We start from the raw sequence: 23,473 nt of genomic DNA, 5'->3' as shown, positions 1-23,473 counted from the left end.
AAAAACGCCCGAAATCGAATTTTTTTTTTGAATGGCCGCCATTTTGTTTTAAAAATTTTTAAAAAAAATCTGTTCCGTCAGCCGAAAATGACATCTATTCTGATTATAACCCCGTTTATATTTTTCATTTCGGACGCTCTGGAGACCCTGAATCGTGGCCGCCAGGACGACACCTTTTTTTTCGACCACCAAGTTTGAAGTCTCATTACTCTTTGAACAACCCTCGTATCGAGGCAAGAACAACTTTTTTAGTTACTTTGAACATTTTTGAATACAATAAATAAATAAAGTTTTCAATTATTCTTTGCGTTTTCAAATAAGAATTTTTTTAAAAAGGGTCCAAAAAACGGCTTTTGAATGAGAAGACCCCCTTAAATAAGTAAAAGAAGAAAAGGTGAGGCATGTGGGAATGTCGGAGGTCGTTCCCAGTGGTTTCGACTCGGTCTTGGTGGCACTTGGTCCACTTCTGCTCCTCCTCGGCGTGTCGAAGTTAGCTTCCTTTCTTGTTACATTTTATAATACGGAACCCCTCCAAAAACCCGAAAATTATAAAAACAATTATTAATTATTTCACTTTTGTTTTGTATTTAAATTTTCTTGTTTTTTTTTGGTTGTATTTTGTTTTGTTTTCTTTTTTATTTTCATTTTATGGAGGCGCTACTAAACAATGTATTTTAAATTATGGGCGATTACGTTAGATTAATTTTTGTTTGCTTTCTCCTCGAATTCATTTGCTTGCTGCAGGTTATGTGAGAATAGTCTTAAGCATTTAAAAAACGACTAAACGCTAGGATACACGGCATTAAATTAATACAAAGTTTAGGTTATGATATATATTTATAAACATTAAATGTTGTCATCCTTTAGATTTTTATATATATATGTTATATGCTGTTGTAGGCTGTAGTAGTTCCCTTTCATATACTCTACAATGTACAAAAAAACAATTCAATTAATTTCTCGATGCGGACTTCCTTCGCTTCTCAGTTTTCGATTTCCTAGTAAGTATTGTGGCAACTTAAGCGACTAACTAACTCGGTAGATAGCTACATCATATACATACATACACGAAGAATACATAATTGTCCCCCCAAAAAAGATATACACACCGCACTCGCTCCGAGCAGCTCTAACAGAACTATAACTTAAAAATTAAATTAAGCTTAAGCGCCTCAGCATTTATCCGCCTTGCATTCCAGCGCATCTTTAGTATTATTATTTTTGAAACTAGTTTGAAAACAAAGAATTTAAACTGTGTGTGGCTTCAGGGTGTTCGAAATAGGGTTGCGTATAAAGAATTCGTGGCTGTGAATTTTGGTATCTAATGTTCACTTTCTATGCTTGGTTCCTTGATTAAATCATGATAATGGTTTTGCTTCTGCTATTTTTGATGGGCTCTGGCTTGGTCCTCCTGGCTTGGCTGCTGCTCCTCGACGATGCCCCGCTGTTGCTACTGCTGATTCTTCGTTCCAATTAAAAGTAACTAGATTCTAATGTAGAACAAAATGGTTAAACGTATCGTAATGTATCGAAGCATTTCAAGAATCCCACTTCATCTTCTTGGTTTCGTTAATAATGTTCTTCTGCCTTTACACATTTATGACTTTTTCTTTGTTGATATACGTGTGTGTTTTGCCTTATTAATTAGCTATTGAAGAGAGCTTTTGGGAAACTCCGTTCACAGTCTTGGATTTAAGGACATCGTTTTCATATGAAAAGACAGTTTCCTTGCCATTTTCGACGACCCTGCAAGGTGAAATATATGAAACCATTAAACGATCAGTTTGTGTAAGGAGCTTCTCCTTTTCCTACCGCTTGGTCATCAGTTTTTTGCCATTGACAAACACCGTCGAGGTGGAGGTGCGCTTGACCCCGGAGCTGGGGCCACTGGAGGAGACGTGGGTGACATCACTTCTGCCATTGCTACTCGACATCGATGAGAACGAGGTGAAGCCGCTGGTGGGCATAAAGAAGTCCATCATCGAGTAGTTGAGCATGGGTGAATGGACGGCAAAGGGGCTGGCCAATTTGTGCTGATGATGGTGATGGTGGTGGCGAGAAGCTCCCGAGCTGCCGCCATTGCGTCGACTGCTGCTCGAGCCGCTCGTCGTGCCGCCATTTGAGTATCCATTGGCATCTGGAAGGACAGGATTAGTTACGTTACCCAACGACTTTGGTTTATATGAGTCTTCTTACCTCTGAAAAAGTCGGCGAAGGGCGAGTTCACGCCAAAGAACTCACGGAACACTTCTTCAGGCGGTCGGAATACAAACGGAAAGCCGCCCATAATATCAAAGTCATCAAAGTCGTGAGTGTTGTAGTGATGGCGGGTATGCGAGCGGCTCTGGCCACGATCACTCAGTCCATCCTTGCCGTACTCATCGTAGATGCGACGCTTCTTCTCTGTGGAACAGAAAGCATACCAAGCATTAGTTGATGGGCCAGCAATGTCATCCGTTTAGATTAGTAAGAAACACTCGAGCTGCTGAGGGGTTAGAATAGGCCTAAAATATAGCCAGTGGAACAGCATTTAGTTGCAGAAAAACAGAAAGGGAACAAACAACAAAATGCCGTGCGCCAGGACCTTGTCAGTCAGTCAGCAAAAAACAAAAGTAACCAAAAAGAACAATTGCAACGCTTCTGCCTCTGGCTTTACCAAACAGCTTGTGAAACGGCGTGCCCTCGAATAGATTGCGGAAGGTGAAGGCCTGATAGCGATTGCCGGACCGCCTGCCGGATCCCGATCCATAGCCAGAGCTCGGATAGTAGTCGTAGTCGTAGTCTCGGCCATAGGCCGAGGTTCCATTGCTGCCACCAGTGCGATAGCGGGAGTAGGAGCTGCTGCTGTTGCTGCTGGCCGAGGACTTGTGCAGCGTGGCACGAGAGTCGTAGATTCTGCGCTTACGTGCTAAACACACACACAATAGAGACTTAGCATTGGTAGGGTCATGGATTACGGATAGCCCATCCACGTGACCCCTCTAACCCTCTTTCCTAAAGGAATCAGAAGTAAACCTTCTGTAGGGACTGTGGCACTTACCATCGGACAACACTTCGTAGGCCTCGGACAGCTCCCGGAAGCGTTTGTTGGCCTCCTCCAAGTTGTCGGGATTCTTGTCTGGATGCCATTTCAGAGCCAATTTTCTGTAGCTGTTGGGTGGATAGATTATTTGATAGGATAAGTAAATATTTAAGAATGATTGGGGGCTGAATAAAAGCTTCGCCTACACAATAAAAAGAAGTACTTTAACCCCACCATAAACTAATACGTTATTCGATAAGCAGGAAACTTAATTAACTTCAATTCCCATGAAATTGCTAATAAAACAAAGGGGATTCACCCGAAAAATAACAATTCAGTCGATTAAGACTTGGGTCAGCTTTCAGCCGGATGTCAGTCAGTAGGACTTCCTTGGAAGCATGCATGTATGTTTGGAATTTTGCTGACGGATCGCGGTTTATTTGTGTACTTACGCCTTCTTCACTTCACTGTCGGTGGCCGAGCGCGGCACATCCAAGACCTTATAGTAGTCCACCATTCTGTGGCTTCGACTGTTTCCGCGCTGTTATTTACTCAGTTGCTGCTTGCTTGCTTGCAATCCAATGCGATTTTCTGTATTATCTCGGATACCCGTCGGTCGGCTGCAAAGATCATTAAAGATTCATAAAATTAGTAAGGGCTCCGATTGATCTATGCACCATTGTTGTTACTTCGGGCAGCATTTGGCAGAACTCAATTTCGGATTTGTTTTTTGATTAACTGGAAAAGCAAAGGCTAAATGGAAAACATAAACAAATAGGGGGCAGCACACACACACCCAATAATGAACGAATGGGAATATAAAGCAAAGTCAAAGACAGCTTGGTTTGCATTGGGCTGCCGCCGACACTTTTCGATTTTTTCGAGTTCAATGTCGTTCGAAAACCCCAATATGCCATCGCCCACACACGCAAACTACGAAAGAGACAGCACAAGTGCACTGGCAAAAATGGGAATAAAAAGATCATTATTGAAATGAAATGAAGACAAGTGTTTGGAGATTATTCAAAAAATGTCAAGCTTAAGATGCGTCTTCATTAAATCAAAAGTCAAAAGCTTGTCTATAAATAAAAGTCATTTTTAAATTTTCATAAAATACCTAAAATCTTTAGTAAAGATTTTCAGTGTAGACCACATAGAGGAAAATAAATAGAGTGAGTGAGAGAGGTGGCAAAACAAGGCGCATGTGTAGGGCGCTCAGTTAGCCGTCCATCAACTTTTGGGGCAAAGTTACTCAAGCGTTTGTCTCCCATATTCCCGTAACCCCCTTCACCTTCTTTGTCTCCTATTTGCCTCCCCCCTCATTTTCGTGCAAAATAGTCGCTAATTTTATTTAATTTGTATTGTTGTTGCCGCCGCTGTGCCGCTGGTTGTCATGCAGGCCCCTTGACATAAATTTGGCTTGATTTCACGCGCGAGTGTTTTTTATCAAACATTACAGCGGGGCAATTGTTTGAGGTTCATTGTTGTTTCTGTTAAGGAAAGTGCTTGGCTCAAATTAGCCCTGCGGCCAAGTGACATGACAATTTGCATTTACACACTCCATGTCGGCGGCAAAAAATCTCAAAACTCAAATTGAACTGAAACTGAACTTCACGAGCTGCTCGGTGGTCGACTGACCAACATCGGATATTATTGATGGGTTGTTTATGTTGCCAATGATGTGGGTTGTATCTTGGGTCTCGGTTCTTATGGGCGGCTCACTCGATTTGTTCGTGGAGATACTTATATACATTTATATATATTTTTCTCATTTTTTGTGATCTAATTTATGGCTTTCGATGCGGTGCGTGTGCGTAGCGTCTCATAAATTTGTCTATTAGAACAGATTCGGGCGTTAAAAACGAAACGGATTAGCGATATCTTATGTACATATATTTATATGTTTTGTTTTATTAAATGTACATATATACATGGAATAATTATATCACTTTGTCCAGAGATGTTTAAGTGCTATTGTTTTTAGCCAAGTCTTGGGTTAATGGCTTTTAAAATATTTAATTTCCACAAATTTCTGGTTTAAACCCTTTTGATTTAAGCCTTAAGCTTACTCACTAACCGACATAAATCAAGTTCTTCAGGTGAAACCAATGAAAGCAATTAAGAACCAAATAAAAAATAAAAGTGAAACCTTACAAGTGCTTCCTGTGCACGCCTGATAAAATAGTACCTTCGAGTCAGGTTCCACCGAGATTTGAACTCGGATCGCTGGATTCAGAGTCCAGAGTGCTAACCATTACACCATGGAACCACCGTATTGGCCAAGAGCCATTTTCCCCATTTTCTGGCCACCAGAATCGCACTGCGCATGCTGCAAATGTGGCGGAAAGGGATGACGGGACAATGTTTCACCCAAAGGCTCTCTTGAACTCGTGGGCGCCAATGCGACTTCTCTCAAGTAAGTTCGAATTTTCACTTTCGATTTCGTTGGCTGCATTTCCCAGCTGCTGCTGCTGCTGTTTCTCCTAAATTCTGTTTATTCCTCTGGTCTGTGGGATTAGTGCTTTCACACATGTTGCAATAGATTTAATACCTCGCTAGATTATAAATACTGAAATCGAAAGAGAATTCTGCAGCAAGAAAGTAGAAATAACATATATAAATTTAAATGAATTCCCCCTTTTTTATTTATACTAACAAGTTGCCCCCCGCTTATATACGAGCATATATAGCTGGCTATATAGATACCGACCCATAGATATAGCGGGTATGTGTGCGTGCGTAGTTTATTCGCTTTGCGGCTGCCTATATACCTGTTGACATATTCGGCAAATTCTAGGTCGTAGGTGTAGGAACTTGTAGCATTGTCTAAAAGCAGCAAATGACGACGACGACGCGACTGTCGCTGACGTTTCTGCTGCTGGCCAGCCATCCGCATGACACACACACGTCAGAGGAGCTGAGGAGGAGCTGGTGAGGAGACAGGTGGATCTGGATGCGAATGCCAGAGAGGAGGAGGAGGAGGAGGAGGAGGAGGAGGAGTCATTGGAAGACCAACCTGCTTGCTGTGGCTTGGATTTCACTGCCAACCGCTGACTCAAGACACATGGAATCGTTTGGAATCAAAGCTAAAACTAAAAAAAAAAAAACAACACTGGCGACTATCGACGAGACCATATCTCTGTGGCAGTCACTCACTCAGCACCTTGCCATCGTTCTGTGGGCGTCTGCGGCATTTAAGGCATTTGCCGGTTCTGTCAGACAGCTCTCGCAGGCCATAAGATTGCTTTGATTCAAACTATCTATCAAATGCCTTGCAGTGGCAGATGGTTCTAACGAAATGGAGTTCTATTTAACACAAATATCCTCTTTTTAATTTCATTGTTTAGGAGTTCCAGGAACTCTTTAAATTAAAACATTAAAATAACCAAGAGATATAGAAATGTTAATGGGGAAATTAAGGCTTTTACAACACCAAACGAATTAAGCAGTCAGAACTGGTTTGTAAAGATCGGACCAATTTCATCACTGGCATGATTCACTGTATGAGAAATTCCGTTACAGATTCTGTTCTTTCGAAAATGAGTCTCGACTGTAAGGCCACGCGACTGATAAAAAATAAAATCACTGCTTAAACATTGCACAGAGTAAAGTGATTTAATAATATTCTTTATGAAGATGAATCACAAAACTTGTATTGTTATAGCAAATATTTGTCCAGCCATGAGCTTATTTTCAAGGGGTTTTTGTTTTTGCTAATCAAAATTAAATAAGATAATGACTATTTTTCTTCTAAATAGGAATCTGCTTTTCCCATAAAAAGGGATGCCACAAAAATCTCTATGCTGTTCAAGTCCATTGTAACTACACCGTACACATTTTTCTACACTACTCCACTATGTTTATTTATTTATTTAGCCGCATCGAAATCAAGCGGCTTTAATCACAAACTCGAGGGACTCCTCCAAGTAACAAGTGTGTTTGGCAATAGAAACAAAAACAACAATAAAGTTAAGTTAAGGAAGCCGAAGTTAGTATACCCTTGCAGTTTGCAATTGGATAAAAGGTCAAAATTGCTATTAATATATTAAATATTTTGATATTAATAAGATTTTAATGCCGAATCGAAATATATATACGACTTTAAGCAATCACTGGCTCTTTAGGCCTCTTATGCCCTTAGGAACCCTTAAATAATTGCACTCTTTAAATCGATATTTTTCCATAATTTTATATGATAATTTCCCGGATTGCATTACAAAGCTTCTCACTGAAATTATAGTATGTATTCTGCAAGAGTATAAAAACAACACGCACCTGGAGCCGGGCTGCCTACATGGCATGGACAGAGCTCTAAACCTGAACTCACTCCAAAAATTATGTATGCGGTTAGTCTGCGATATTTGTTGTTATCTTTCTGCTAGAGTTTTGTTGTTGTTGTTGTTTATGCAAATTACATCACCATCGACGACGATATCGATATGGTCGATACCCCCTATGTGTGTATGTTGCACTGAGATTTTCCTCACACTTTTCAATTTGTTGGCGCTTCAATTAAACTTGAAATTGTGTCATGATAAGCAAACAAACAAGAGAGAGAACAGCGTGCAGCCACACTCGATTTATCAGGTGGATAATGGTGGGAAGAAGAAGACGATAAAGCGGAGGAACAACAGTTGGTTGCGTGTCTGTTTTTTTTACACTTTTTGTTACTGTTGCTATTTTGTTCGATGGAAGATGGAGTTCGGTGTTAATTTTGCCATAACCTACATACACAAATACACACTGCTTGCTGCAATCACACGCACACGTTACACACACGCACAAGCGATAAGAAAACGCTGCGCATTTATGGGGCTTGATGGAGAGTCACGCAATCGTGGGGACCAGGGGGGAAGAGAAAGAGATATGGGGGCTGCACTCGCACTTTTCATATATTTACATTTGTCGAATTAACCAGCAATTGCCAATCTCGTTTTTAACTTAGTGTTACGTTCAGTTTCGTAGTCGCAAGTGTGCATCGTACTGCACATAATACGGAAGAACGCGGCGAAGAAAGAAAAATAATAATGAAAACTTTTCAGCCCCGCGCTCACGTACGCGGCAATGAATCGTTCAGAATTGAATGCAAAGTTTAAATAAAAGACTCGCAGCTACGGGATCGAAAGAGACCCAAAGAGAGAAAGAAAAAGAGCGCAGGAAAAAGCTTGGTTTGCCAAGGCGAACTTTGGATACCCTTAAAGTTGTTATTAAGTTGCTCTTTTGGCAGAATTTAAAATAAAAGTTCGATGATAATAATAAAATGTGGACTAGATCCACAGGGCTGGTGATAGGGAAATTATATCAAATCACAACAAATAAATGATATTCAACGTTTGTTAATAGGGTGGCCTGCGTTGCAAACTTTTAGTTGAAACTAACATACCTCTCTACAAGGGTATCTAAAAAAGAGAGTTGTCCGCCCAGCTGACGGCATTGCCATGCGTGACTATCTGTGCCATGGGAGAGAGACAGGTAAGAGAGTTTACAAAATTGTTTGCCAGAGCTCTTTGCCTCCCCATTATTGTTATTGTTGTAAGCGCAACTCACCGGAAGTTGTTACGCTGATTCTTGCAAAAATCGTTATCTCGCAGATATCATTTATCTCTTGGGTCTTCTTATCAGCAAACCATAAACAAAAAACTGACTCTCAGTCGTCAGTTATTTTCACTGTCCCACCGGTTAATTCCCCTTTTCCAACGTGATTCACCATTTATAGGTTTCCGCCGAAATCGTTTCTCGTTTTAGCTAAAACCCATTCGCATATTGATTGAAGATTTGATGATACTCATTTAAATAAATATGAATTTTATGGGCAAAGTTTATAACGCTCTACAGGCAGCAGAGCGCTCAGCCGAATGTAAAGAAAACAAATTTAAATATTTAATTTTAGAATACTCGCGACGAGTCGTTGACGCCGGCCAACCGTGGTAGAAAGTTCCCATTTTGAAGAGGAATTTTCCAATTCCATAGATTAGACTATAAGTATATAGATATGTACCTGTTGCTATCGATGAACAGTGGTTAAAATTATTAAATATGAATTTAACCTTGAAAATAGTATTGTATAAAAAAAAAACTTTCCGAAAAACATAACACCTATAGCTTCGGTATTTATATTTTAGATCTCATTTTAGCTAATACATAGTAAAGGGTGAGGTCAGTTCTTGACTATTAATATCTATAAACGAACTAATATAATATGATTAATTGAGTTTTTAGGTTTGTACTTAGAAATTAAGCCTTAAGAGAACTTTTGATATAATGATTTACAGGCTAGTAGCTACAACATTTCAATTAAATGTCTTCATAAACTTTATAAACAGATCATAAACTTTCTCTTCCTATTTTCAGTTCTTAAAAACAATAAAAGCCTTAACCACTGTGCCGGCCACACCAGCAGGTGGTGATGGGAGCAGCCGAGAGGGAGGTGCGCGAAATGTGTTGTGCGAAAAACGTTGAAAAGTTTATAATTTGAACTTTTTATATAGCAGCTCACAAATACAAGAAATTTCGAATGTATGGTATGGGAATTTATTTTTAGTTTTGGTGGGAAGAGCGGTGAATTGGTCATAAGTATTGCGGAAGGAAAATATTAATGCAGACCAGCAAAGAAACCAAAACATTGACGTGTTATTTTTCGCGGGCGAGGGAAAATTGCGAGCAAAATGCTCACAAAAAACTGGAACAGCGGTAAATGGTCAGTAATTATTACGGAAAAATAACACAAATTAAGCTGGCAAAGGAAAGTAAGTGCTCGGGGGAGAAGAAAGCAAAAGGGAAGCCAAGGTGGAACCTCGCCAAATTGCACAATCGAGGACGGGATGATAGTGTTTGGCGGGGGGAGAACAGCAACAATAACAATGCAATGCCATGTGAAGCAACATCATAGACCTGAGAAAAGCCACACACACACACACACAACACAAGACCTAGAAATAGACACGTGGGCGTGGGAAATAATCTATTTATAAGCCCACGCCCGCAGCTTTTCCCCATGCAGCATGGAAAAGTGTTGTAAGTGCTACACAACAAGAGACCCCAATGCTGCTGATTCATCCGCAGCTGGCGATTCCCCGCTGGCAAAATGATTCGGAACTGTTGTAATATCATCAAATCTATCGGATCCGAAAACCCATAGCCAAAGGGGGGCTTGCCCTCTCGCCTTCTTTTTTTTTTATTTTGGGGTAGCAAAGGGGCGTAGCCTGCACTGTATCTGAATATCCGAATCCGAATCTGTATCTAATCAAAGGCCTTTCCCGCTCTTCGTTTGTTTGTTCGACGAATAAATAAAAAAAAAAAAAAATCATTTCAATGTACATTTCGAAATGATCTGTGTAATTTCTGTGGCCGCTGTTAGTTTTCTGCGGTTCCGGGACCAAAGAGGCATAGGGGAATTGTTCTCTGGGTGGGTCTCTGTGGTTATGTTCATTTTGAGTGGTTTTTCGGGTCCAGAGACTGATTTTATAGAGGCTAAGCTACAACATAACTTACAAGCCTTGGACAGCATAAATATAGTGATAAATTAATGAGTTGATGCATGTAAATAAACATTATTAATATTGTCTTAGTTAAAAAATGTTCTTTTGTCTGCTCTGTTTACATTTTCATGTCTTTAGGTTGCTAGGAAATTCTTTGAGAAATATAATACAAATCAGTATCCAGACTCGGTTGAATAGGTAAATATTTTGGAGAAAAGGTAGACGCGTGTTTTTCCACTGCCGGATGGTAAATATTTACCGGCTATCAAGAAGTCGAGGCACAGTCTGATCTAATATAATCAAGCCTTATGTGTAGATCCTCCTTTATACAGTCTACCAACTCTCACCCGTTGTGCGGGTGTAACAAACGGTCATGTCCGAGTCATGCAGTCATAAAACACCAAAAACTAAATAAGGCAAGTCGAGTTTAATACCGCCTGACGGCGCTCGGTCGGTCACATAAAAACTACCCACCATCGATCGAAAAATAAACCTGTAGCCCAAGATCAGACAGACACGGCCGGTGATGATCTCAATGTACGCGTTCGCTGATTTGTGGAATCATCGCAGCAGCAACTTAGCCCGACGTCTCTCCTCGAGTTCAACGCTTCCTTGTGCGATATAAATACATAAATCTAAGCCACTCATGATAGCCATCTCACCACTGTCCATCCAGCGGAGCTCTAGCGCTACTGTGCGGCTATGGCACCGAAAAAAATTAACTTGTGAAAGAATTCTTGATTTTCAAAGGATTTTAGGGGATATTTTATAAATTATACTGTCTAAAATCCTAGATTAATCCTCGAAATTTAACGTTTTTGTAATAATAAAGATCAGATCAACTTGAGGATTATATGTATAATATTTTTCTGTGCATTAGCCACTCCGTATACTGAACCCAAAGCAAGTCCGGTGGACAATGGACTACTTCTAGATGCCACAAAAAAGAAGTCAAGCCTGGCTGCTCGTTTGCTGCAACTTCCACCGTATGTTGCATTGACAATGAAGTTATTAAAGCGCAAAACCACAGCCGACAAGCCGACGAACCACCTGAGGCTATTTTCTTTTAGACGGCTCAGTTTGGGGCGGAAATATGTGATTAGCTTGTACTCGGTAAAAAATAAGAAATAAAGTTGGTCGGCAGCCAACATAAATGTGTCTTCAGTCAAGTCCATAAATCCACCAGATACTAAAGAGAATTTTATTAGCGAAAGTGGAAAAGCACTGAAATCCACAAACAACACACCTAAAGGCGGAGAGTTAAGGGCAGTGTGATTGATCGCTTGGCGTGGGGTTTTGACTTGAGTGGAGTTGAGTTGCCCAATTTGTAGCAAGTAGCTCAATAAACTAGTTAACGTGCGGATTGCCATACATTTCTCAATTAGATAAACCGCAAAAAGCCAGACAAAAAGCGGGCACACGAAGATGGGTTTCTCTGTCAGCAAAATACATTTTAACTTGATATGTTTGCTTAGCCTGAGCCCTGAGTAACGCAACAGGTGTTCACTGTTCTAGTGGGGCTTAAGAGCCGCCAGTCACGTAAAGTGTTTTATTCTGCCTAGGGCTCGTCGGATGGAATTACCTGCTTAAGCTGATTGCAACTGCTAGTTAAACCTGAAACTAATTTAATTTGATCAACTATCATAGGATGTAAACTTATGACTAGCAGTTCATCTTATTATGAAGAAGTGCCGTAAAATTAAGAGTTTATGCAATTTTTATATACTTAAAAATATAGCCAAGGTCACAATAAAAATTAACTAAGCAATTTGAATTAATTTAGCTTCAGATAGTTTATAAATTTAATTGTATAATTAAATTTAAAGCTTAAGTTGCACTTGCAATCATTACCAAACATCAGCTGCAAGTATAATCATCACTTTCTATGATAGCTATAAATCGTTAAAATGTATGATATAATATAAAAAGACTTTACTTTAGGTTAAAAATACAAGTATCTGTCCCTTTTGCAACACCTCAGCGATAGACATCCAACACATTTTAATAGACTGCACTGCACTTTCACATGTTAGAACAATTTGCTTTTCCAATGATAACCCAATCCATCTCCTTGCGAATCCAACAGCAGCAAACTCAAATAAAATTATATACTTTCTACACAAATATCTTTGTTAATACACTGTAGAGCGGAAGGCCTCGGTAGCCATTGCTCTTTAACCTTTGTTAACTTTTTAGTTTATAACTATTAGTTAGCATTAAATAAATAAATATAAAACAACTTGTATTCATTATATATTTATTTGTGACTGTTAGAAATCTTAAAGCTTTCAATTAGCACAATGGCTTCTTTCGAAGTACCTACTTTAACTGTGCCCACTTTTCTTTATTACTTCATCAAATCTTTTGGACTCTTACTCCCGGCAGAGTACCCTTTCACCCATTTGAATTTTCAAGCACTAAATGCATAAAAAAGAGGAAATGAAGACAGCTTCAAAAGCCGAAGTTTTTATGCTCTGACAGCAGTTTGCAATTGGATCGATCATTGGATTCAAATTTTTGCATACCTATAATAAAATAAAAAAATTTACGAAATGTTGAAAAAAGTTAATGATTTTTTAATGCTGATCATGAATATACGACCCTTCACTGCGTTGCAAGCTTCTGACTAAATTTATAATACCCTGCAAGGGTATAAAAAAAGCCAACTGTGGGGTCAACCAGCAGCGTGGATGACTCTGTGGGTTTTGCTTGCTCAAATTCGAGGCAGACGCTGCGTCGTCGTCGTCATCGCCGCCAGCTGTTTGTCGCTGCTCGGGGGTTTATGGTGACTTGGTCAGTTCGTAATGGGCTTCCAAGCCCGATTCCGAATCCGAGTCCAAGACCCTGCCCCAATGATCTTTGACGCTCACGCCGAGCAGATGACAAAGAGAAATACAGCCACGTCTTTTTATAGTTACTGCTGCTCGTTTTGTGTAGGTTTATTTGCTTTAGTAATTATTATAAATAGTTGGGAATTAAAGCCATAAAGCAAAATGAAAGCTGGGCGATGGCGCTTTGCAGTGAAACGGACCGGCAGGCAAGTGGCCAAACGAGACCAATTTCCAAAGCAATTTAAATTAATTGAATGCAATAATCATAAAAAGTAAGGAGTAAAGCTCAAAGACAGTAAATTTGTAATTGAGAAGTAATTGCTTGTCGCGAAGAAAGGTAATTTTACTTAATTCCCAATATGGGTAGGCGCCTATCGCTACAATTTAAAAGGTAGTGACGGCGTTTGTCAGGTGATAGTGCAATATACACTTTGTTTTAATCACTTTTTTCCATTTCCCTGAGTAGGCAATTTGCAATGAAGAAGAATCTCGCTGACATTGAACATGAGTCAGGGGTAAAAAAGCATCTAAGAAATGGCACGCAAATCGAAGCTAAAGAGCTGAGTTGGCAAATTAAATAAACAATGCGAGAGATTCAAAGAAGCGGTGGTAGGTAACAACGAGCGAACAATGCAAAATCATATAAATTATTATAATATCTCCTGGCTGTTGCCTGCCTGCCCCAGAGCCAGTTTCAGACAAAAGACTATCGACTGACGCATCATTGCTCGCCTCTAATTAATGGAAATAGATACAGATACGGATAGAGATACTGAATGAGAAAGGGGCAACTCTCAGTCTCAGTCTCAGTCAAGCTGCTGCGCCTCATTGAAGACCTTCGCTCTTCGTCTTGGCTTTACTCGGAAATCGAATCGAATCGAATCCAATTCATATTCCAGTACACAGATCCATTTGTTGGTGCGTAACACGCGTCAGCATTTAGCTCGATCTCTCGTGGACCTGGGGCTTTGAGTAATGCGAAGTACAGCGATATCGTGCTAAGGTTAAATTTAGTGGCGAGCTGCAAATTAATTTGATCGGAAAGCATGCCGGAGCAAGGCTGCTAATGAGCCAAGACCACTGGAAATACGATTGTCATAATCATCAGGTTGCAATGCCAAATTCTTTAGAATTTCAAGGGAACACAAGCAGAATCTCACGGTGAAGTAAATCAAGCTAAGCACATGCGAAGCTTTAAAAGAGCTACATAAGCACAAAGTCTCTTTAAATGACATCATTTTTCGGTTGTTAGGTAGTTTGGATACTCAAAATTAGAAGCTATTTATTGCGGATCTTTGCGAATCTATAATGGGTTTACATAACCCGATATTCTTTTATGAACTATATAACTTATATTTATTCTTGGATGGGTATAATATTGATTCAGATCTGACATTGTGAACCCCCAGAGATTCATTAAATCAATCTCAAAAACAAGTTCATTAGCCCCACTATTTCGTATGTTTTTGTACGGCCTAACGAGCTCTACCGCAACCAAAACTTAACCCAATTAATAAATTATGTTTGTAAAAGTTCGAGACACGTGTAAGCGATAACGCTCATCATTTGATGTGCCCTAGGCTTTCCCACACAGTCCCCGCAGAGAAAGCATTAACCCTGCAACATGGAGATGGACACGGGATATGATTATGGCGGTGCCTGTCTGCGGCTTAGTGGATGCAATCTCTCCAAAACTCTTAAGCGGACAACAAGTGCTGCTCATTAGGGGAACCGCAAACAAGGCGAACCGGTTAATTTAAATACCCCGAGACGTAGACGAAGATGTAGCCGGAGACCAGCTCAAAATCTGAAACTAAGCAGACGCAATGATTGATTCACCATGCACAGTTAGTAAATTAAATGAAAAAATGAAGTTTACAAGAGAGGATTTCCATCGCATCGGATCGGATCGGCGGATCCACCGTTTCAATGACGCTGACAGGCAACAATTTTTATGTGCGCTTCAAGTGCATCCGGACATTCATTCATTTATCTTCATGGGCCACATGAAAAGGAGCCACAAAACGGGGTAAAAGCAACACAAAATCGCCTCAATGGTCAAAAAGATCCGTTTTCGTAATTAATGAAAAATCATTAGCCGCAGCCAAATGCGCAGCCAAGTAAATGGAGCGGCATGAATTGCCGTTGGATTAGCTGAAAGCTAAAAATAATCGACGCTACCACATCAAATTAAGCCCAAAAAGGTAATGCATTTGCGATATGGCGGAATCGACTTGTATGTTTGCTTTTCACTTAAGAAAAGCCTACGCTTCACTCGACTCGCCAAGAGGTTGCTGGAAATTCCTTATTGTATTCACTCGCTGGCTTCCATTGTTCACAATTAATTTCCACTCTGCCTCACAGTCCCAATCCCAATCGATCTGTTCCATGTACGTTTTGATATAAAACAAGAAAGGAAGCTAACTTCGGCACGCCGAAGTTTGTATACCCTTGCAGATATTATTTCATTACATTTTACCTATACTTATTATGTTTACAGTTTGACAGTTACAGTTTTGCATTCCCAGCTTTACATTTTGTATACATCTACCGATCGGTTTATATGGCAGCTATATGATATAGTTGTCCGATTTTTTTGAAATTTATACCAAAATTCTAGAATAATAAAATAAGCTTATATCCCGGAGTAGATGAAAATACGTTGAAAAACAACGAATATATAATTTTTTTTCTATTAATTTCCCGATCGTTCCTATGGCAGCTATATGATATAGTCGTCCGATTTTCATAAAATTTTTAACAAAATTCAAAAATAATATAAAATGGTCATATCTAAAAAATGGTGCCAAAATGTTGAAAAACAACAAAGTTATAATTTTTTTTTTCTAAAAATATATCGAACATTTGTATGGCAGCTATATGATATAGTCGTCCGATCCGGCCCGTTCCGACATATATAGCAGTGAGAGTATATAGAAGACTATATGCAAAGTTTCATTGAGATAGCTTTAAAACTGAGGGACTAGTTTGCGTAGAAACGGACAGACGGACAGACGGACAGACGGACATGGCTAGATCGACTCGGCTGTTGATGCTGATCAAGAATATATATACTTTATAGGGTCGGAAACGTCTCCTTCACTGCGTTGCAAACTTCTGACTGAAATTATAATACCCTGCAAGTAGTGCTGGAACAAACATCGATGTTTATTCGATACAATCGATGTTTCTAAAAAATCGTCCAACATCGATGTTTACTTGTTAAACATCGATTAGTTTTAACTGTCACTTGAAAACCGAGCAAGAAGGCAAAATTGGCATACTAGATCAAAAAACTGGATTTTTTTTCAAGCCGGAATGCCGAGCAGGCAGCAATTGCTTTGGAGTTCAAGCTTTATTAGTATTTATTTATCCAAACACTTCAGCGATGAGCAGCCAACACCATTTCCTAAATAATATCAAATAAAATTAGGCAGAACAAAATAGATTTCCTTTTTTAGTAAACATCGATTATTAATCGATGTTTTTTATGAAAGTACTCACAAACATCGATGTAAGCAAACATCGATGTTTTTCCAGCACTACCTGCAAGGGTATAAAAATGAAAATTGATTCAAGGTGTGTGTGCACTGCGACCTAGTTAGATCTGATGAGGTAGAGGGTATAGCGTAGTTGGGATTTTGCATTGAATTGATTTTTAATCTCAAGCATTGTCCTGGGATTTTCTCATAAATTGGTCTAAGTTATGTTGGTTTTTATAGAAAATATCTGTGTTATAATCTAATTTCACATAAATCTAGTAGATAAACCTTTAAATCTATTAAGCTTAGAGTTCATCAAGTCAAATAATCGACAATTGCTCGCCTAATGCCTTCGTCCGCTCCATTTTTCGCCGCTTCAATCAATTTCATGTGCCATGGGCGCAGTTTGTTTAATTAACCAGGGCCTGCAATTTCCACAATGGCTTTTGGCGCTTTCATTCCGCCAGTTTTACGTTGCCGTCGAGTGTGACTTCTCAAGCGTGTGACCGGAGGTGAAATTTTTATTTTTGATTTTTGGCATTAGACCCGCAAACCACTGCCACAAAAATGCCCAACTAAAAAGAGTTGGCTGCCTGGCTGGCTGGCGGGAGATGGCGATAAATGTGCACAGATACGTTGCAGACCGCGTCGCGTCGTCTGGCCGCTTTAAATGGACAACTGGGAGTGGGTCACAGCTGCAGCTGTGGAGCTCTGGTGCAGTGGTGCAGCCTGCGGCGCACCGAGGCAAACGGAGCGATTATAGGGACCCAGATGACTTGGGAATAAGCCGCCTTCCACCAAAACCAGTTAGCTTCTTCGTCTTTGCCAGCCAGACTCCGCTTCGCTTTGCGGCAATTTCGATTCGTTCTTTCGAAGCGTAAATATTTCAATTTATTTATTGGACATGCGTCTTCAGCATCGTATCAGTTTTCGAACACTTTCTTTATATTCAAACCGCCGCCGATGCTCCTCGTTCCCCGATCCGGCGGCAGATGTATCTACATGTGTCATGCCTTGACCAGAAGAAACCTCAATATCTTGGCCTCAGACTTGGACTCGGATTGGGAAGCCAGCACGCAACCTGAAATGTGTGTCAATGGCCTTTGGGCGCCCTTCTTTTCATTTTTTTTGGGGGGCGGGGTAGACAGACTGGGGCGTGTATCCCCGTGCGGATTTTCACTAAAATGAAAACTAAGAGTGAAAACGGCTTGGGTTTCTGTATTTCATTTTTTTTGTTTGTCAATTTTTTCCTTTTTTGCAGCAAACAAAGCAAAAGAGGTGTGTACGCTGATTCCAACTGCAGGCCATGCATGACCCGCGCGTATTAGTGTCCCATCCTCCGGTTGTCTGATTGTCATGCTAAATGGGTGAGGTGAAACTACGACTGCGATTTCGGACGGCTGGGAGCATTGGCCAACTCCCCTAAAGAGCATTGCCTGTCTTTTTTTTTTAGTTTTTCTTCTCTTACTGTCAACTGTCAAACGAAATTTACACGTTTTCCTTCCAGCTGCACCTCACGAAACTATACGACAAGCGGGCCAAATAGTCGGGGCCTCGAAGTCGAGACTGAGAGACAAAGAAATGGGGAGTGCGTGAGGCTCTTTTAATGGATTGATTGTTTGGTGAAGTTAGCATGTTAATTGCCTTTATGGAGGCGATAGACGACAAAGCACACTTAAAAGTCAAGAGCCCATTGCCGAGTTCACTGCTGTTTTCCTTTTTTATCAGTTGTGTTCCCAACGCATCTCAACATGACCAGCATGACTCTCACTCTGGCAAAGACAATGGAAAGGAAACAAGCTTTGTCTTCTAGGCACTTAAGAATTATTGAAAGTATATTTTAATTACTTCTTTATGGCATATCATTAGTTAGAGTAACACTGTTTTTCTGCATTTAATGCCAATTGTTTGGTGCCATTAGTATAATTGTTTTCAGCTGACCAGCTATTATGTGATGCAAACTAGGCATTTATCTCAGGGTGGCAAAGAACAAGATATTCCTTCTTTATTATTAAATATAATGTTAAGCAGTCCTAGGCTGTAGAAGCGGAAATGATCGAGGTCGCTGAAACAATTCAATTAAGCGCCTGCCTGCCTGCTCCTCTTGCACATCTGAATGAACGGAGCCCAATCGGAGTTAGCTTCTACCTGCTGGCCCGTCTGGCTGATGCGAATTGAAAACAAAACAAACAGAGCTTAGACTCTCAACTCACAACAATGCGGTCGTTGGACGCGCAGGCGCGCAGCAGGGGCGCTTAATATGCAGCCAGCGTAGCAGCCGAGCTGGTGGGGATTCGAGGGAGATGGAAACCCGTACAGACACAAACACACACAGTATGGCAAGCAGCAGCTGCTGTCTTTCGTTCTTGCCGTTGCCGCTCCGGCTGTCGCTCAACTGATCAACTGGTTTAACAATAAAAACAAAGCTCTGGCAGCGTTGGCGTTACTTTAACGTTTAACAGAAACGAAAAAGTTGCCGTCTTTTTTGTTGCTTCTCTCACACGCTGCCATCGATTGTCGGGGCTTGGCTTTCTTTAAGGAAAATAAAAAAACAAGACACAAACACACATAAAAGCTATAAAAAATGGTAATTTGTACGCTTTGCCTTTTTTCCTTCGCTTCTTGCTCAGTCGTACGTCTCACACGCGCTTCTAATGTCTGGATACGACACATAATCTCATACAACATCCAAGCCAACGGAAGATGATGATGGCATATAAAAGCACACGAGTTTTTCAATTGACTTGGAAAGTGGCAGGCGGCAAACAGCATGCAGCAAAATGGGGCGGACCCCAGCGAAAAGTAGGCGTGTTGGGCAACAACAATGGCCCACTGTTTTTTAGCTCTCGGCTTTGCCACACTTTTGATGAATTAGCCGTTTTTACCATCGAGTGTCGGGGGCCTGGAAAATTGAGTTGCAGCTGCACTTGATGGAAAACACTGGCAGGGGGGAGCCAAGGAAGTTCGTTGAGCCGGATCATACCCAGCTGAGACTCATTAAAACACCACTTGAACCACGCTTCGTGTTATACCGCCTCTAAGTGAGGGTCAATAAGTGGAGTTGTTGGCTGATTTTCGACTTGAAGCCGATCGGTGCCTTTGTGCAATGCAATTGGTGAGAAGTGGGAGAGAGCGCATGATTGATGGGGCTTCGATTGTAGAGCTGGGTAATTGATTTAATTAACAAACAGAAAAATCACAAAAAATTTACTTCCCATACCGGGAATCGAACCCGGGCCTTCTGGGTGAAAGCCAGATATCCTAGCCACTAGACCATATGGGATACGTTGTAGTTTCCCTTATCTTATATAATGATGCTGGCCTCATTCAACTGCGAAAAGTGAAAGAATTTACACAGCATCCTAGCATCGTTAAAAATAGAACTTGTGCACAGGCAATATGTGTGCATTGTCCTAAGGAGGGACCTGAGAACACAGTTAGCCAGCGTGTTTCTCAAGTCCCATATTGTCTAGTGGTTAGGATATCCGGCTCTCACCCGGAAGGCCCGGGTTCGATTCCCGGTATGGGAAACTTTTTTGCTTAAATTTGTTGAATATTTTTTATATGCAATTTTATTTTCTTGTTTTCATTTAATTTAATTTGGGATTTTTAAAACCAGTTCTCGTTTTGTTTTTGCAGGAATGAGTAATTTGTTCAGAACGCAAAGAACCCAAACGCTTGCTAACAAAACGAGTCTTTGCTACCTAGCCACCAGCCTCCCATATGGTCTAGTGGCTAGGATATCTGGCTTTCACCCAGAAGGCCCGGGTTCGATTCCCGGTATGGGAAGTAAATTTTTTCCTTTTTTTTTCAAATTGTTTTTGTTATATATATTTTTTAACCATATTTTTTGTTTGGTATAATGAGTTTAAGCTTTATTAAAGCCGTTTTTTTTTAACTAGACCAAGCAAATGGAGGAAAAACAGTGCGTACGAATGAGTTCCCCGTTTATGAACCACAACCGTCGATGTAAATATTTTTTATAGCCACATGTTATATTCGTAATTAGCACACTTATTTGTTTTGGCTCTTGTTTGCTTTATTTCATGTTCGCAATTGCCTAGCGCCACCAAAATTGGTGCCAATCGGACACGCTACGAAATAATTTCAGACTGTTTGGAGGGGCAAAGAAATGCCGTTGCCTTTAGTTGGCTGGCCAGCTTGTCAATTGCTGATGTTTGCGCTTATAAGAAAAATAAGAAAAACCTACAGAAACCCAAAAAGACGAAGAAGAGAAAAACGGTTTCGTTAACAACGACCAAAGCTCAAAAGCCAGAGTACTTAAGTTTTGTTAAACCGAAAATTAGACATGCCCAAGCATTGCAACATACTGGCAATAGCAGCAGCAACAGCAACAACGACAATAGCCTGCCGCAAAACGTGTGGCAAGCAAAGCAACAACAATAAAACGGACACAATGCCTTGACTTGACTGAGTTTTTAACGTTTTTTTCTGTAGATACGGAAAATTGCTTTTTCATTGTTGCAGAAACCGATGTTTGCTTGCTTGCTGGCTGTTTTTGTTTATATGCAATTGATTGCTGCTGCTGGCTTTGTTGTTGTTGTACTTGGCAAACTTCGGAAAATCAATTTTTAATTGCAACAAATTTGAGAGCTCTGCGGGACCGACAGGCAAATTGCGCTCCGGCCAAAAAAGGCAAATTAACGTTTTTAACATACGAAAACAATTGGCATTTTGAGTCAGAAACCAGTTTAACGGTATCGAACATCAGGCATCGAACAGCTGCATTATCTTTTGAGGAAATGCGCCGAAACATGTCAGAGAGGAGGCAATAAGTCAAAATCTCGACGAGCAGGCAGAGCCATTGAACCGTTGTAATTAGCATACGACTGTCTACGTGAGTGCAACAGAGAGGACAATAGGGGCACTTTCGATTATTGAACTTGTCAAATACTCCGCATTCACACATACGTATGTGTGTGTGTGTGCTAATTTTGAGAGTGTCTGCGCAACAAGCGTAACGGTTGCCAGGCGGCCATGGCATTTGTTTATTGTTTTTCTTTTCAGCTTACCTTTCTGCGATGCTTTTAGCTGGAAGTCTTCTCCTCTTCCTGTGGTGCAAAGCGAAAAATTAATTTCATTAGAAATCTCTCTTTAATGTGAATCCGACACGATATATTAAAACTACAAATAAGTGTGTGTAAACAAGATAAAGCGACACCGCGAAAAATAACACGATATCTATGGAGAGGGTGCAAAAGAGAGACGAAAACGCGAGCCAGAGAGAGACATCCCCCACGGCTTGTTGACGGAAACTCCTGGCACAACAACAACAACACGGGAATAGTGGCGACAATTGCTGGCGCCTTATTGATTTTTACTACTCGCCGCAGAGCACGATATTCCTTCAATTTAAACAGCACGCTTTCAATTTATTTTGCAATTATTTTATTTTCTTGCACAGCAAAGAAACACAAAGAATTTCGCACACACCAACACGAAACGCACACCCACACATACACGCGCTGCGACTTCAATGTCAACTCCACTTCTTTTGGATTTTTTACTTTTCTTCGTACTTGGTGCGTTGCTTTTGGTCTTGCGCTTTTCGCGGCGCAGCGGCTGCAATGAATTACCGTCAATCTGCGGATCTGCAGGTGGAAGAACACAAGGTACGCGGAGCGCCAGGCGCGCTTTTTCTTTGTGAACAAAAAACGAGCAAAAAAATCCGATTCGAATCAAGAGGTAGTGTGACCGTAAACAAAACACCAGACAGTGTTGCAAAATCTTGCTTGAAAATGTTCACAGTGTGACCAGACCGGAACACTGATCAGGTGTTGCCATTCAGACTGACGATACAAGGCGCGTAGTTTGAATGGTTAACGTTATTGTTATCGAAAAGACACCTGTAGCAATTATGTAGGAACCAGGTAAATTACACAAATGAATAAATAATTGAATTTAAACCACCACTCAAATTAAAACACATTTTTCTTGCCTAATATAGGTAATTTATTTTGTGACCGGCCAAGTGCCTCCTAGCCCGAGTTCCTGTACCTCCTCCTGAAGCAGTGGCTCACATTGGGCTTCACACCCTGGCAGCGATTGTTCCAGGCCACCCAGGCGGAGAATCCTTGCTGCTTCCTGATGTACTTGGCGCAGGCAATGGAATATCTGATGTCGTCGCTCAAAAGCAGGCGGCAGGGGAGCCTACAGAGATCCGTGGAGGGGCGACCGTCCGCGGGCTTGCACCAATACCGATCGTTGATCTGGAACAGACCCCAGTCGACGGATCCATCCGCATTCGCGGGATTGATGGCCTTGGTGTTGAAGGAGCTCTCGCCCTCGACGAGGCACAGCCAGTCGGGCAGCTCATTATAAGGCATACCATAGCGATAGAGTTGCCTGGCCAAGCTGCATCTGCCCACCTGACGGGCTCTCGCCGGTAAAGGCGATAAGAACAAGGATAGAAGGAGAACCAACGGCTGCAGTGGAAACGGTCGCATCTTCGGTCACACAATACGCGGCTTTAATTGGGGAGCCGTGGCTTTTATAGCCTGGCTTTGGGCCAATCTAATTTTTACAAGCACTCTTACTTGGGACAGCTGTGAAGTGTGGCCCACACTTGAGCATAAATTATGAGAACACTAGTGAGCAAGGTTGGGGAATGGTTTGCGAAACGTTTAAACTGAGCTTTGA

The 23,473-nt window shown here is 40.9% G+C and overlaps 2 protein-coding genes and 4 non-coding genes across 9 annotated transcripts; 2 read left to right on the top strand and 4 right to left on the bottom strand.

The window, feature by feature from the left end:
* Nucleotides 1-1,157: 1,157 nt before the first annotated feature.
* Nucleotides 1,158-22,495, bottom strand: mrj (DnaJ heat shock protein family (Hsp40) member B6 mrj). 4 transcript variants are annotated; one of them, XR_011444482.1, is made up of 7 exons: nt 3,712-3,865; nt 3,475-3,642; nt 3,041-3,150; nt 2,197-2,403; nt 1,813-2,137; nt 1,552-1,746; nt 1,158-1,490 (listed from the first exon to the last, which is right to left on the bottom strand). XR_011444482.1 is itself a non-coding variant. In XM_017177996.3 (7 exons), the coding sequence occupies exons 3-7, from the start codon at nt 3,537-3,539 to the stop codon at nt 1,641-1,643; spliced, it is 813 nt and encodes a 270-aa protein (XP_017033485.1). In that variant the 5' UTR covers nt 3,540-3,642; nt 21,847-21,885; nt 22,411-22,495; the 3' UTR covers nt 1,158-1,640. The 4 variants fall into 4 exon arrangements, 3 of the variants coding, with proteins under 3 accessions (XP_017033485.1, XP_070140113.1, XP_070140114.1); XM_017177996.3 differs by lacking the exon at nt 3,712-3,865 and adding exons at nt 21,847-21,885; nt 22,411-22,495 and having other exon boundaries at nt 1,158-1,746; XM_070284012.1 differs by having other exon boundaries at nt 1,158-1,746.
* On the bottom strand, nt 5,220-5,291 carry TRNAQ-CUG (transfer RNA glutamine (anticodon CUG)). The gene has a single exon. It is a non-coding gene; the product is annotated as a tRNA-Gln (tRNA).
* TRNAE-UUC (transfer RNA glutamic acid (anticodon UUC)) lies at nt 20,025-20,096 on the bottom strand. Its single transcript has one exon. It is a non-coding gene; the product is annotated as a tRNA-Glu (tRNA).
* TRNAE-CUC (transfer RNA glutamic acid (anticodon CUC)) lies at nt 20,272-20,343 on the top strand. Its single transcript has one exon. It is a non-coding gene; the product is annotated as a tRNA-Glu (tRNA).
* On the top strand, nt 20,531-20,602 carry TRNAE-UUC (transfer RNA glutamic acid (anticodon UUC)). The gene has a single exon. It is a non-coding gene; the product is annotated as a tRNA-Glu (tRNA).
* Nucleotides 22,496-22,785: 290 nt separating the features above from the next.
* Nucleotides 22,786-23,388, bottom strand: LOC108082382 (lysozyme P). Its single transcript, XM_017177723.2, has one exon. It carries the CDS (start codon nt 23,278-23,280, stop codon nt 22,813-22,815), a length of 468 nt encoding a protein of 155 aa, XP_017033212.1. The 5' UTR covers nt 23,281-23,388; the 3' UTR covers nt 22,786-22,812.
* Between the last annotated feature and the right edge of the window lie 85 nt (nt 23,389-23,473).

The sequence above is a fragment of the Drosophila kikkawai genome, chromosome 2R, assembly GCF_030179895.1.
Source record: "Drosophila kikkawai strain 14028-0561.14 chromosome 2R, DkikHiC1v2, whole genome shotgun sequence".
Taxonomy (NCBI): Eukaryota; Metazoa; Arthropoda; class Insecta; order Diptera; family Drosophilidae; genus Drosophila; species Drosophila kikkawai.
Note: the sequence above shows the minus strand (reverse complement) of the source record. Positions and strands in the feature narration are given on the sequence as shown.